General features: G+C 42.2%; 1 protein-coding gene across 1 annotated transcript in view; it reads right to left on the bottom strand.

Annotated features, from left to right (window-relative positions):
* Positions 1–4,239: 4,239 nt before the first annotated feature.
* The window catches only part of LOC128739556 (uncharacterized), a 40,499-nt gene continuing 30,515 nt past the window's right edge, over positions 4,240–14,223 (bottom strand). Inside the window, exons 5-9 of the mRNA XM_053835049.1 lie at positions 13,855–14,007; positions 13,491–13,787; positions 13,348–13,435; positions 4,743–4,848; positions 4,240–4,680 (exon numbers count right to left, since the gene is read on the bottom strand). Of these exons, the coding sequence (XP_053691024.1) occupies positions 4,240–4,680; positions 4,743–4,848; positions 13,348–13,435; positions 13,491–13,787; positions 13,855–14,007 (1,085 nt within the window). The remainder of the gene's footprint in view (positions 4,681–4,742; positions 4,849–13,347; positions 13,436–13,490; positions 13,788–13,854; positions 14,008–14,223) is intronic.

The following is a 14,223-nucleotide window of genomic DNA, read 5'->3' as shown; positions in this document are numbered from 1 at the left end:
TTCTCCTAATTTCATTTTTTTCTTTGCCGTGCAATAATTGGGTTGAACGTGTGCAATATTAGGCAAATGACGTTAATGAAGTGGGCAACAATTGGGTATGTTGGTATTGGGTTGAACAAAAATTCAAATTGCATATTTCAGGCTATGAAAACTGAAAGGTCATTTTGTTTACAGGACGAATTTCGATTTAAGTTACGTGATAGTTTCTTCGAGAGATAAGAAAAACTTAAAGTTCCTGCTTTAGGTGTGCAACAATTGGCAAATTACCCTATATTTCAAATCAATCTATCACAATGAATGGCGTTATCAACAATTTCGTGGGAATTGACGGATGTGAAACATTGTTTTAAATAATAGTTATTTATTTTTTCGGTTTAACTCTGAGAAACTGACAGAAATGTTAAAAATGGTATATTCCTATGTAAACCCCTTGTTCGTTCCACTAAGAGACGTTAGAGTAAACCCTCTTTACTCTTTTGTTAGTTTCTTTCTCTTGGAAAAAACCTATTAGAAACTTTCAACTCGGCTCTTAACACCTAAAGTTATGCTATTCGAGAAAATATTCACTGCATGTTGCGCAGTCGTGATTTTGTAAATGTGAGAATTTTCAACCTTTTCTGTAAGGTTTACCAAAATTTTTATAGAATACTTATTCGCGTCATGAAGGCTTCGTACACAAAATATTCACTATAAAATACTTCGGAGCAAAATAATTTATGCATAAATGTAAAGAATGTAAAGAAGTAGTGAAATGAATATTTTAAATAAAGTTACAGTTAGGTTTTTAAAAATACAGCTAAAATTCAGAATATCAAGGCTTTTGCTAAATACAAAAGCTGTTTTTAGGAAATCAAAACTAAATTAATGAAGTAAAACAGGAACAGGAAACTAAGAACTTTGGTTGCTTATCTTGAAAACTAAAATTCGAAAATAGCTAGAGCTCGGCCTGCATCCAGTAACCGGGAATCCCAGAAGATTACGGGTAGTACCGGCAGAGAACATCAGAGCCGATGTCTCCGATGGTGAGCAGTGACACACGATAATCATTTTCGTTTTTGGCAGCGTGTGCTAATTATAGGCATCCTCGATTCATAGAACATAGCCTTTGGCAGATAATAAATATTGGCGGTTTTCCCCGCCATAAGGGGGCGTATACTGCAAAGAAGGTGGCAAATTGAGAGTGAGTGGGGCTATAATAATACTGAAAGCTTTTATGCTTTGTATAAGTTTAGTGCGTTTTGCACTAAGTCGACTACACACAATGGGTGTAATATCCGTGTCTGTACCAACACTCTCCTTTTTTTTAGTTATTTGTTTACACTGCATTGCTTTGATAAATTATTGTGGCGATCTCTCTACAGTACAGATATCTAATGCAACATTATCAACAGCTTAATTCGTTCAGCCTTAGTTCAGGTTTTGGTTAGTAGAGCAGTATTGTTCTAACCGTGCAGCAACGAAGGACACAAAATCAGCTGACATGAAAATAATCGGAAAATGTTTTATTTTAGCACTAACAGTGACTATCGCTTGGGGACGTAAGTAGAATTGTAGTAGGTATAGAAGTTTTGATATCGCGATAAAGGATAGTTTAATCTAATGAGTAAAATAAAGCGATAAAAATTAGTGAAATTTATTCAGTTAGCTCAAATTTTGTCAAGCGAAAAACCAATTCAAAAAATCAAGAAAACGTTAGTACCTACATTAGATTTTTTGAGATGTCACGGCTGAAAATCTCGATAATAAAGAGAAAAAAAAAGAAAAATTTTGGAGATGTGGACATATTGAAATTAGTTTAGGGTTTCTAAAAACATTGTTTGCAAGTCATAGGTGCAGTTGCCGATGAGAATGTGAAATAATCAATTCAAGCACTGAGCTTTACATTTTTGTTTCGTTCAAGAATGCTTGGTCAACATCAAGAAAGACCTCAGCACGAGGGAACCGGTATTTTTTCGAGAAGGACAGCTGTGGGCACCAGATGGGCCATCATTGCGTTGGAATCAACATGAAATCACCAGTATTTCTTGCCAAACTACAACGCTAAACGGATGTATGATTGAGATGATTGCGTGATTTCTATTTCTAAACTAACGTCAGATTATTTTTTAAATTTTCAGTCGATGTAAGAAATGCCAACATTAGATGTCAATCTGAAACAAGGTTTACTATTGGCGAGGTGGAAAGGAATTCTAACGAATTGATCTGTTCGAGGAAGGTAACCGGTGACATAGAGATCACGACAATACCATGCTGGGATGGAACGGGCCAGTTGCGAAATATTGGATTCAGAACAGCGAATGGTGAATTTGTAACCTACATTCAGTCGTGCTACAATATGACAAAAGCTTCTGTCATCTACACAAATCATTTTATTCCGGGCAGGGCGATTAATTGCAAGTATTGGGGAATGCATGGGTTGGCAAAATTAAAAGTAAGTTTTATATATTTTTAGTTTCAATCAGTGAATCTGATATACCTGCGTTTAAAGTAACTGGTGCTTCTGGAAATGTTGACCTGACAAGTTATACACAAGTGGAGCAGCTAAAGCGATTGAAAACCTTATTAGGCTCAAAACACCAAGCGCGTCAATTTATTCGCATTGATTCTTTTCTGGCACGTGGTCATCTATCTCCTAATGCAGATGGGATTTTTCGTCCGTGGCAATGGGCTACTTATTACTATGTCAATGCAGCTCCACAATGGCAGGTTCGAAAATCAAAAATATCTGGAACCGCATTCAATTATATTGCTTGTTGTTTCGTCAAAGGTTATTAATAATGGAAATTGGAAAAGAGTAGAATTCGCAGTTCGGCACATGGCCATGCGCCTGCACGAGGACGTGCTCATATTTACTGGTGTTCACGGTATCCTAACACTGCCTCATGTCAATGGAAGCAATATTCCAATTACTCTTCACACTGGTGGTATCGAAGTTCCTAGGTGGTTCTGGAAAATCATCAAATCGCCTAGCAGGAACTCTGGAATCGCCCTTATCACAAACAATGATCCATTACAAACAGATGAAGACAGTGCAAAGTTTTGTACGGACATTTGTGGACCAACCAAATGGGAAAATAAATATTATCACGATTTTGCTAGAGGATATACCTTTTGCTGCGAGGTTCCTGAATTGATGAACATACTTCGATATATTCCAGCCGATGCCGCCGTCACAAGTACGCTGACGTTTGAGTCCTAGAGAAATGCTGATTACTCCATGGCTATAATTTGCTATTAGTTTCGCATTTAAATTAGAACTGTTTATTACTACGAAATGGCTGGATTTTTAAAAATCACTATAGAGTTTAGAGCTGACTAGTATGGAAGGTATTACAAGCGCATATCTCAAGTAGGAAGCCATATCTGAATAATATCTTTTTAATTTTTTATTGTGTTATGATAATATATCTTGTTTGATTAAATATGCAGTTATATATAATAAATCATTTTAACCGGTTACTTAGACCATTGGAAGTCAGATGAATTTCAAAGTCATAATAAGATATAACAGCATATCTTATTATATATGTTGTTATATCTTATAATGACTTTGAAAAGAAATTTAATCGTTTCATTAAAATAAATTATTAATAACAATGACATACGCATTTGTTATTGAGTAATTCTCGCTGAAACGGGTCCACTACTGACATGAGGTCTTCAAATATTGGAACTTTTGCGCTTAATTGGTTGAAAATGGTTCAAAAATAAGAATTACACTTTTAATACTTCGAAATAGTGGACCCCTCGTTCGCCAAGGGGCCTAACAGTTTCAAAAAAAGTTGAAATTTGAGCAAACCTTGAGATCTATATCATGTGATATTTCATAAATTTGCCATGAAACAACGAATAAATGGCCCGGTTCTGTGAAGAAGAAGAACAGGGCTTTCAAATGGAGTAACAAATTATTTGGCGGCCATCTTGGATTTGGTCGCCATATTGGTTTTATAAAAAAATCGCTATTTTCACAATGGGTGCCCAACCGATTTTCATTTTAAGACCACCATTGGAAAGCTGAGAAAAAATGCTACAAGAAACATTCATAAAATTAGGTGTGCAATGGAATCAACTGAATAGGTTCACAATTTACATATAATTATTGTGATATTTCGAAAATTTGCAATGAAACAAACTACAAACGACACGGTTTTATAAAAAGGAGAGATAGGACTTATAAATGAAGTGAATAAAAATTGGCAACCATCTTGGATTTTTTTAATAGTTAGCTTCGAAGTTTATTTAGGCTAGATAGCCCAGTACTCTTGAGGCGTCAGCTTCTGCTGGAATGGTTGGGATTGCATCCATCAACTGCCTAATGATACAGCAATAAGTATATCCTTTGGTATTGTCACTGAAACTATCTCTGAGCCATCCGTATAAGTGGCATACATCCAAACAGAGTGGATCCATAATGGGCATATTGTCTTGGGGGGGAAAGGGGTTATTGTAGGTGATAAAGGCGATACCGGAATCTGTTCTGGGCGATTTGATAATTTTCCACAACCACTTCGGAACAGGGACGCCTACGTATTCAAGAAAAATGGGCATTTGTCCGACATTTACAAGAGGCAACTCCAGGACATGATGAGCTCCGGTAAATATAAGTACGTCCTCTCGCAGGCGATCAGCCATTTTTCGAACTTCGTCTTCCACTTTGGCCCAATTTCCATTATTGATGCCCTTTAAAGAAACAACAAGTAATGTTAATTTTAAGCGGTCTCATTTATTTTTACTGTTCTAACCTGCCACATTGGAACTACATTTATGTAGAAATAGGTGGCCCATCTCCACGATCGAAAAATCCCATCTGCATGGGGAGTTAGATGACCACGTTGCAAGTAAGTATTCCTGTTAATGAATTTACGCGCTTGTTCATCTGATTTTAATATATCCTTCAACCGTTTTAACTGGTTATCTTGCGTGTAAGAGTCTTTCGTTATAATTCCAGCAGTGCCCGAATATTTGAAACTTGGTCGCCTACCTTCAGGGATTGCATCTAAGAAGAGAATTAAATTCAATTTTTGGCAAACCGAACATCACACAAAACTTACAGTTAATCGCTGTGCCTCGAATAGAGTGAGTTGTGTAAATTGCAGATTCCATATTGATATTGTAGCAAGACTGAATGTAGGGTATAAATGTACCTTCAGCTGTTGTGAATCCAATATTTCGTAATAGGCCTTCTCCATTTCCACATGATATAGTCGTGGTTTGTACCTCAGCGGTTATGAAGCTTTCCCCCGTGCAAAACAAGTTGCTTGAATCCACCTCTACCAACAAATCTGGAATATAAAACGTCGTTCCGGAGCGACATGTGATGTTAAGATCCCTTACGTTGACTATAAATTCAAAAAATGACTTTGTAGTTAAATTAGAAAAGAATTCACACCACCTTTTCAAACATACAGCCGACCAGTAACTTGTCTTGGCAAGAAATTGTGCTGCGTTCACATGCAAGCCAAAACATACTTCCATAAAAGGTTGGATACTGGAGCGCTAGTCCTTGGACAAAAACTGGTTCAGGCGACTGGAGATCCGCGTTGATGTTAACGAAGCATGCTTGAATGGAACGAAAATTTAAAACTTATTACTTGATTCCTTTTTTTACATACCCTAATTGTATACATTAATCAGAATCATTGTTTTAGAAGCACCAAACAAATTTTAACACACACAGTTTTTAATATGAAATAGATAAATGCTTTTTTTAATTTCTTGAATCGGTGTGCCTTAATTTGAATATAGAAATTAAATCATTATTTAAATTTCACGAGAGTTTTTTGTTCGCTACATATTTTTTTATTTAGGCAATCATTTATCGCCACTTAAAGCCATTCCCATAGAATCAAAATTTCTACACTACAGTTTTGCTTACCTCCCAAAGCGATATTCACTGTTAGTGCTAAAATAAAGATGCTGGCAATTAATGCCATATTAGCTGAAGTTGCTTCCGGCGTGGCAATGTGCCAACTGTCAGAACAATGCTCCACTGGGCAAGTCAGAACCACGGCTGATCCCATTGAACCAGTGTTATTGATAAGGTTGGATTAGTAGCTTTCGGTACAGGGCGGGAATTCCCCAGCATAATTTACTGATATGGGGCACTGTACTGAATCATCGCTGGAGCACCTAATTTATAGTCAGCTGATTGCTCTTTAATGATGTTGGTATAGTAGGTTGCTTCATTTCTGCCGAAAAGGATATTTCGGTTTTTTACAACGAGAAGAAATGTGTCATTTTAAGTGCATTCGAAAATTATACTTAGGATAAAAGCATTCAGTATGGTTTGCCACCCTATTCATGACGGGAAAACCCTGATGCGTCAAGGTTTATTATCTGTCAAAGGTTATGGATCAGTACGGCCTATCATCGATGCGCGCGCCGCCAAAAGCGAATATGTTTGACGTTTGCTGCTGTTCACCGACAACATCGGCTCTTATATGCTTTCCTACGGTGTCGCTGTCTTCTCGCTACCGTTTTCTTCCGGAATTCCCATCCGCTGGATCCGCAGGTCACTACTTACTTACTTATTTAGGTGGCTTGCCGTCCTAAGACAAAGCCTGTTGAACAAAATTTCTCCATGTAACTCGGTTGAGGGCTACCGCTCTCCAATTCCTCGGACACCGAGTACTCTCCGCCAGATCTCGCTCCACCTGGTCTAACCATCTTGTTCGCTGCGCTCCTGGTCGTCTTGTTCCTACCGGATTGGAGGCGAACGCCATCTTTGCAGGGTAGTTGTCCGGCATTCTTGCAACATGCCCTGCCCATCGCATCCGTCCAGCTTTAGCCACCTTCTGGATACTGGGTTCGCCATAGAGCTGTGCGAGTTCATGGTTCATCCTCCGCCTCCATACTCCGTTCTCCTGTACGCCGCCGAAGATCGTTCTTAGCACTCGTCGTTCGAAAACTCCGAGCACTCGCAGGTCCTCCTCGAGCATTGTCCATGTTTCATGCCCGTAGAGAACAACCGGTCTAATAAGCGTCTTGTACAGGGTGCACTTTGTACGGGGACTTAGTCTGCTCGACCGCAATTGCTTGTGGAGCCCATAGTAAGCACGACTTCCGCTGATAATACGCCTCCGAATCTCACGGCTGGTATCATTGTCCGCCGTTACCAGTGAGCCAAGGTAGACAAATTCATCGACTACCTCAAACTCATCGCCGTCGATCAATATACTACTGCCCAAGCGGTGTCGTTCGGCCTCGGTTCCGCTGGCCAGCATGTACTTTGTTTTAGACGTATTTACCTTTAACCCAATCTTTTCTGCTTCGCGCTTTAGTCTAGTGTACTGTTCAGCCACCGCCACAGATGTTCTGCCGATAATATCCATGTCATCGGCAAAGCAGACGAATTGACTAGATTTGTTGAATATCGTGCCCCGCGTGTTGATACCCGCTCGGTTCATAACACCTTGTAGCGCTATGTTGAACAGCAGGCATGAAAGACCATCACCTTGACGAAGCCCTCTGTGTGATTCGAATGAACTTGACAATCCACCCGAAATCCGAACACAGCACTGCGTACCATCCATCGTAGATTTAATCAGTTTGATGAGCTTCCTGGGGAAGCTGTTCTCGTCCATGATTTTCCATAGCTCTTTCCGGTCGATGGTATCATATGCGGCTTTGAAGTCAACGAATAAATGATGCGTGGGAACTCTGTATTCACGGCCCTTTTGGAGGATTTGCCGCAGTGTAAATATTTGATCCGTTGTAGACCGACCTTCGACGAAGCCGGCTTGATAAGTTCCCACAAATCTATTCGCAATTGGTGATAGACGGCGGAAAATGATTTGGAACAGCACTTTATAAGCGGCATTGAGAACGGTGATCGCTCGATAGTTCTCACAGTCCAACTTGTCGCCCTTTTTGTAGATCGGGCAGATAACCCCATCTTTCCACTCCTCCGGTAGCTGTTCCGTATCCCAAATTCTAACAATTAGTCGGTGTAGACAAACGGCCAGCTTTTCTGGTCCCATTTTAATAAGCTCCGCTCCGATGCCATCTTTTCCAGCTGACTTGTTGTTCTTTAGCTGCATGATGGCCTCCTTAACTTCGCCTATCGTTGGGGCTGGCACCTCTTCCCCGTTTGCTGCACCGTCGAAATCGCTTTCCCCGCCGCCATGGTTTTCCGCCTGGGCGCCATTCAGGTGTTCGTCGAAGTGCTGCTTCCACCTATCCGTCACCTCACGATCGTCCGTCAGAATACTGCCAGTCTTATCCCGACACATTTCGGCTCGCGGCACAAAGCCTTTGCGGGATCCGTTCAGTTTCTGGTAGAACTTCCGCGTTTCCTGAGAACGATGCAGCCGCTCCAACTCCGCATATTCCTGCTCTTCCAGGTTGCGCTTTTTCTCCCGAAAGATTTGGTTTCACTGCATCTTCTTCTGTTTGTGTCTTTCCACGTTCTGACGTGTGGCACTGCGCATCTTGGCCGCCCGCGCAGCGTTCTCCTCATCCATCACCCTCCTACATTCATCGTCAAACCAATCGTTCCGCTGATTCCGGGCCACATGCCCGATGGAGCTCTCCGCTACACTGCTGATGGCTGTTTTGATAGTGTTCCAACAGTCCTCGAGAGGGGCTTCGTCCAGCTCGTCCTCTTCCGGCAGTGCAGCTTCGAGTGAATGCGCGTAGTTTGCGGCGACGTCTGGCTGCTTCAGCCGCGCGAGATCTAACCGAGGCTGGCGTCGGTACCGAATGTTGTTCACAACGGAGAGTCTTGGGCGCATCTTAACCATAACTAGGTAGTGGTCCCAGTCAACGTTAGCGCTTCGATAGGATCTGACGTCGATAATGTCTGAGAAGTGCCGACTGTCGATCAAAACGTGGTCGATCTGTGATTCTGTCTGATTTGGTGACTTCCAGGTGTACTTATGGTGGATTCTGTGCTGGAAAAAGTTACTACGTACGGCCATATTCTTGGAGGCGGCAAAGTCGATAAGTCTTAGGCCCATTTCATTGGTTCGCTGGTGTGCACTGAACCTTCCAATCACCGGTTTGTATTCCTCCTCCTGGCCGACCTGAGCATTGAAATCCCCGATGACGATCTTGATATCATGTTTTGGGCAGCGGTCGTATTCACTCTCCAACTGCGCGTAGAATTCATCCTTGTCGTCATCGGTACTTCTGAGGTGAGGGCTGTGCACGTTGATGATGCTTATGTTGAAGAATCGGCCCTTGATTCTCAACCTGCACATTCGATGATTGATTGGCCACCACCCAATCACCCGTTTCCGCATCTCGCCCATCACTATGAAAGCTGTACCCAGCTCGTGTGTGTTGCCGCAGCTCTGGTAGATGGTATGTCCATCTCTGAACGTACGTACCGTTGAGCTCTTCCAGCACACCTCCTGCAGCGCTACGACGTCGAACTTGCGGCTCTTCAATACGTCGGAGAGCACTCGAGTGCTCCCTTGGAAGTTGAGAGATCGGCAGTTCCACGTCCCGAGTTTCCAATCCATAGTCCTTTTTCGTCGCGTGGGTCTATTCCGATTGTTCGAGTAAGAATATATTCGCAGGTCAGGCTCTATCTATAAAATTTTAGTTTGTTGAAATAAGAATGTCTCAGGTACATGCAAAATTGAGGAGATAAACGTATCTTCCTAGAAGCTGCTTTCCTCTATTCCATTCTGCAGACTGAGATCGTTAGTGGGGTCCTTCGTCGGCGAGTACCAAGCTGCGTCAGTTACTAGTCAAGTTTTGGGAGTACAACTTGCAGACTCATTATCTGTTTGTGGACTGTAAGGCGGCGTATGATTCAGTCAGACGAAATAAGCTGTGGCAGATAATACTAGAACATGGACACACGGTCAGCTGGTGTTCGAGGGAATTAAAGAACGGCAGCCTAGGACCGACAGTACTGGAGGACCATAATTCGTTCGATGCAGGATCGATGACGTGTTTCTTTCTGTGTAGAAGTTTTCTTTCTGTTTGAACGTAGTTTTCTCTTGCATAACCTTAGATTAACTTTTTGTGCATAATATGGCACTGGGAGTAGCTCAAGCATCCCCTTTCCTGAATAAAGAGTGGTTCAAACTTCTAGGCCCCCCCTTCCACAGACAGACAGACAGACAGACAGACAGACAGACAGACAGACAGACAGACAGACAGACAGACAGACAGACAGACAGACAGACAGACAGACAGACAGACAGACAGACAGACAGACAGACAGACAGACAGACAGACAGACAGACAGACAGACAGACAGACAGACAGACAGACAGACAGACAGACAGACAGACAGACAGACAGACAGACAGACAGACAGACAGACAGACAGACAGACAGACAGACAGACAGACAGACAGACAGACAGACAGACAGACAGACAGACAGACAGACAGACAGACAGACAGACAGACAGACAGACAGACAGACAGACAGACAGACAGACAGACAGACAGACAGACAGACAGACAGACAGACAGACAGACAGACAGACAGACAGACAGACAGACAGACAGACAGACAGACAGACAGACAGACAGACAGACAGACAGACAGACAGACAGACAGACAGACAGACAGACAGACAGACAGACAGACAGACAGACAGACAGACAGACAGACAGACAGACAGACAGACAGACAGACAGACAGACAGACAGACAGACAGACAGACAGACAGACAGACAGACAGACAGACAGACAGACAGACAGACAGACAGACAGACAGACAGACAGACAGACAGACAGACAGACAGACAGACAGACAGACAGACAGACAGACAGACAGACAGACAGACAGACAGACAGACAGACAGACAGACAGACAGACAGACAGACAGACAGACAGACAGACAGACAGACAGACAGACAGACAGACAGACAGACAGACAGACAGACAGACAGACAGACAGACAGACAGACAGACAGACAGACAGACAGACAGACAGACAGACAGACAGACAGACAGACAGACAGACAGACAGACAGACAGACAGACAGACAGACAGACAGACAGACAGACAGACAGACAGACAGACAGACAGACAGACAGACAGACAGACAGACAGACAGACAGACAGACAGACAGACAGACAGACAGACAGACAGACAGACAGACAGACAGACAGACAGACAGACAGACAGACAGACAGACAGACAGACAGACAGACAGACAGACAGACAGACAGACAGACAGACAGACAGACAGACAGACAGACAGACAGACAGACAGACAGACAGACAGACAGACAGACAGACAGACAGACAGACAGACAGACAGACAGACAGACAGACAGACAGACAGACAGACAGACAGACAGACAGACAGACAGACAGACAGACAGACAGACAGACAGACAGACAGACAGACAGACAGACAGACAGACAGACAGACAGACAGACAGACAGACAGACAGACAGACAGACAGACAGACAGACAGACAGACAGACAGACAGACAGACAGACAGACAGACAGACAGACAGACAGACAGACAGACAGACAGACAGACAGACAGACAGACAGACAGACAGACAGACAGACAGACAGACAGACAGACAGACAGACAGACAGACAGACAGACAGACAGACAGACAGACAGACAGACAGACAGACAGACAGACAGACAGACAGACAGACAGACAGACAGACAGACAGACAGACAGACAGACAGACAGACAGACAGACAGACAGACAGACAGACAGACAGACAGACAGACAGACAGACAGACAGACAGACAGACAGACAGACAGACAGACAGACAGACAGACAGACAGACAGACAGACAGACAGACAGACAGACAGACAGACAGACAGACAGACAGACAGACAGACAGACAGACAGACAGACAGACAGACAGACAGACAGACAGACAGACAGACAGACAGACAGACAGACAGACAGACAGACAGACAGACAGACAGACAGACAGACAGACAGACAGACAGACAGACAGACAGACAGACAGACAGACAGACAGACAGACAGACAGACAGACAGACAGACAGACAGACAGACAGACAGACAGACAGACAGACAGACAGACAGACAGACAGACAGACAGACAGACAGACAGACAGACAGACAGACAGACAGACAGACAGACAGACAGACAGACAGACAGACAGACAGACAGACAGACAGACAGACAGACAGACAGACAGACAGACAGACAGACAGACAGACAGACAGACAGACAGACAGACAGACAGACAGACAGATTGACACTTTATTGAAATTGTTTTGAAAAAGTATGTTTTCATGTAGTAGCAAAGTAGCAGTAGCAAAAATCGGGGGGCAAAAAAATAATTTGTAGGGTATGAGTTAATTTTATTTTCATAAAATCAATTGTCTGTGGGTTCTACAGCCTGAAAATCTCAAAAAATGAGTGTACGAGTTGAGTTAATGCTTCTAGCACGAAACAAAAATGGAAATTCGAACAACGAAATTTCCCAAAATCGGCCGAAAAATTTTGCTCTCGTTTTTGTCTTTTTTCGTAGATTGTTGCATGGAAAATAATAATGTTTATTTTAAAAGCAAGAATAGATTTGGTTTTCACGTTTAAACTTTAAATAAAAATGCCTAAAATCAATATTTTATTTGCTCGTTTAAAAAAATCTCTTTGTTTTTTTTCGCCCCCCTCCTCCAATGGCCCAACACCGGAAGGACAAAAACTTTATAAAATATTTGTAATGGCCTTATTGTTTTACACTGCATGTAGCTATGAAGTTTATTTAGTCTAGATAGCGCAGCACTCTTGCTGCATCAGCATCGTCTGGAATGCCTGGGATAGCAACCATCAACTGCCTAACGGAACAGCAATAAGTGTATCCTTTGGTATTGTCACTGAAACTAGCTGTTGACCATCCGTATTCGTTGCATAAATCCTTGCGGCAGAGACGTGTTGGAGCTTTGATCTGAAAGGGGTTATTGAGCGTAATTAAGGCGATAGCGGAATCTGTTCTGGGCGATTTGATAATTTTCCACAACCACTTCGGAACAGGGATGGCAAAATCTTGAAGGAAAAAGGGTATTTGTCCTCCATTGACATGAGGCAATGCCAGGATATCGTGAGCTCCGGTAAATACAAGTATGTTCTCTCGCAGCTGAATAGCCATTTTCCGAGTTTTGTCTTCCACTTTGACCCAATTTCCATTATTGATACCCTTTAAAGAAACAACAAGCAATGTTAATTTTAGGCGCTTTCATATATTTTTAATTTTTTAACCTTCCACATTGGAACTGCATTTATGAAAAAATAGGTAGCCCATCTCCACGACCGAAAAATCCCATCTGCATGGGGAGTTAGATGACCAATTTCCAAGTAAGAATTGCCGTTAATGAATTGACGCGCTTGATAATCTGAGCCTAATAAATTCTTTAACTGTTCTAACTGTTGCTTTTGCGTGTAAGAGCCGCGTTTAAAATGTATACCAGTGCCCGGCGTTTTGAAACTTGGTCGCCTACCTTCAGGGATTGCATCTAAGAAGAGAATTAAATTCAATTTTTGGCAAACCGAACATCACACAAAACTTACATTCCATCGCTATGCCTCGAATAGAGTGAGTTGTGTAAATGGCAGATTCCATGTTGATATTGTAGCAAGACTGAATGTAGGGTATAAATGTACCTTCAGCTGTTGTGAATCCAATATATTGAAACAGGCCTTCTCCATTCCCACATGGTATAGTCGTGGTTTGTACCTCAGCGGTTATGAAGGGATTACGAGTTTCCTCCTCGCAATACAAGGATCTAGCATCCACCATTCGCTCCAATTCTGGAATGTAAAACGTCGTTCCGGAGTAACATATGATGTTGAAACCCTTTACGTTGACTATAAATTCAAAAAAATATTTTGTAGTTACATTAGCAAAGGATTCACACCACCTTTTCAAACATACAGCCGACCAGTAACTTGTCTTGGCAAGAAATTGTGCTGCGTTCACATTGCATCCAAAACATACTTCCGAAAAAGGTTGGATACTGGAGCACTGGTCCTTGGATAAAAACTGGTTCAGGCGCCTGGAGACCAGTGTTGATGTTAACTAAGCATGCTTGAGTAGAACGAAAATTTAAAACGTATTACTTGATTCGTTTTTTTCATACCCCAATTGTATACATTATTCAAAACATTTTTTTTAGGAGCGCTAGACAAATGCACATGCATTTTTTAATATCTAATACACAAACCCTTTTTTTAAATTTCTTGAATCGGTATGCCTTAATTTGAACGTAGAAACTAACTCATTATTTAAAATTAAATTTTAAGT

The sequence above is a fragment of the Sabethes cyaneus genome, chromosome 3 (assembly GCF_943734655.1).
Source record: "Sabethes cyaneus chromosome 3, idSabCyanKW18_F2, whole genome shotgun sequence".
NCBI lineage: Eukaryota > Metazoa > Arthropoda > Insecta > Diptera > Culicidae > Sabethes > Sabethes cyaneus.
This window is presented reverse-complemented; position numbering and strand designations above follow the sequence as displayed.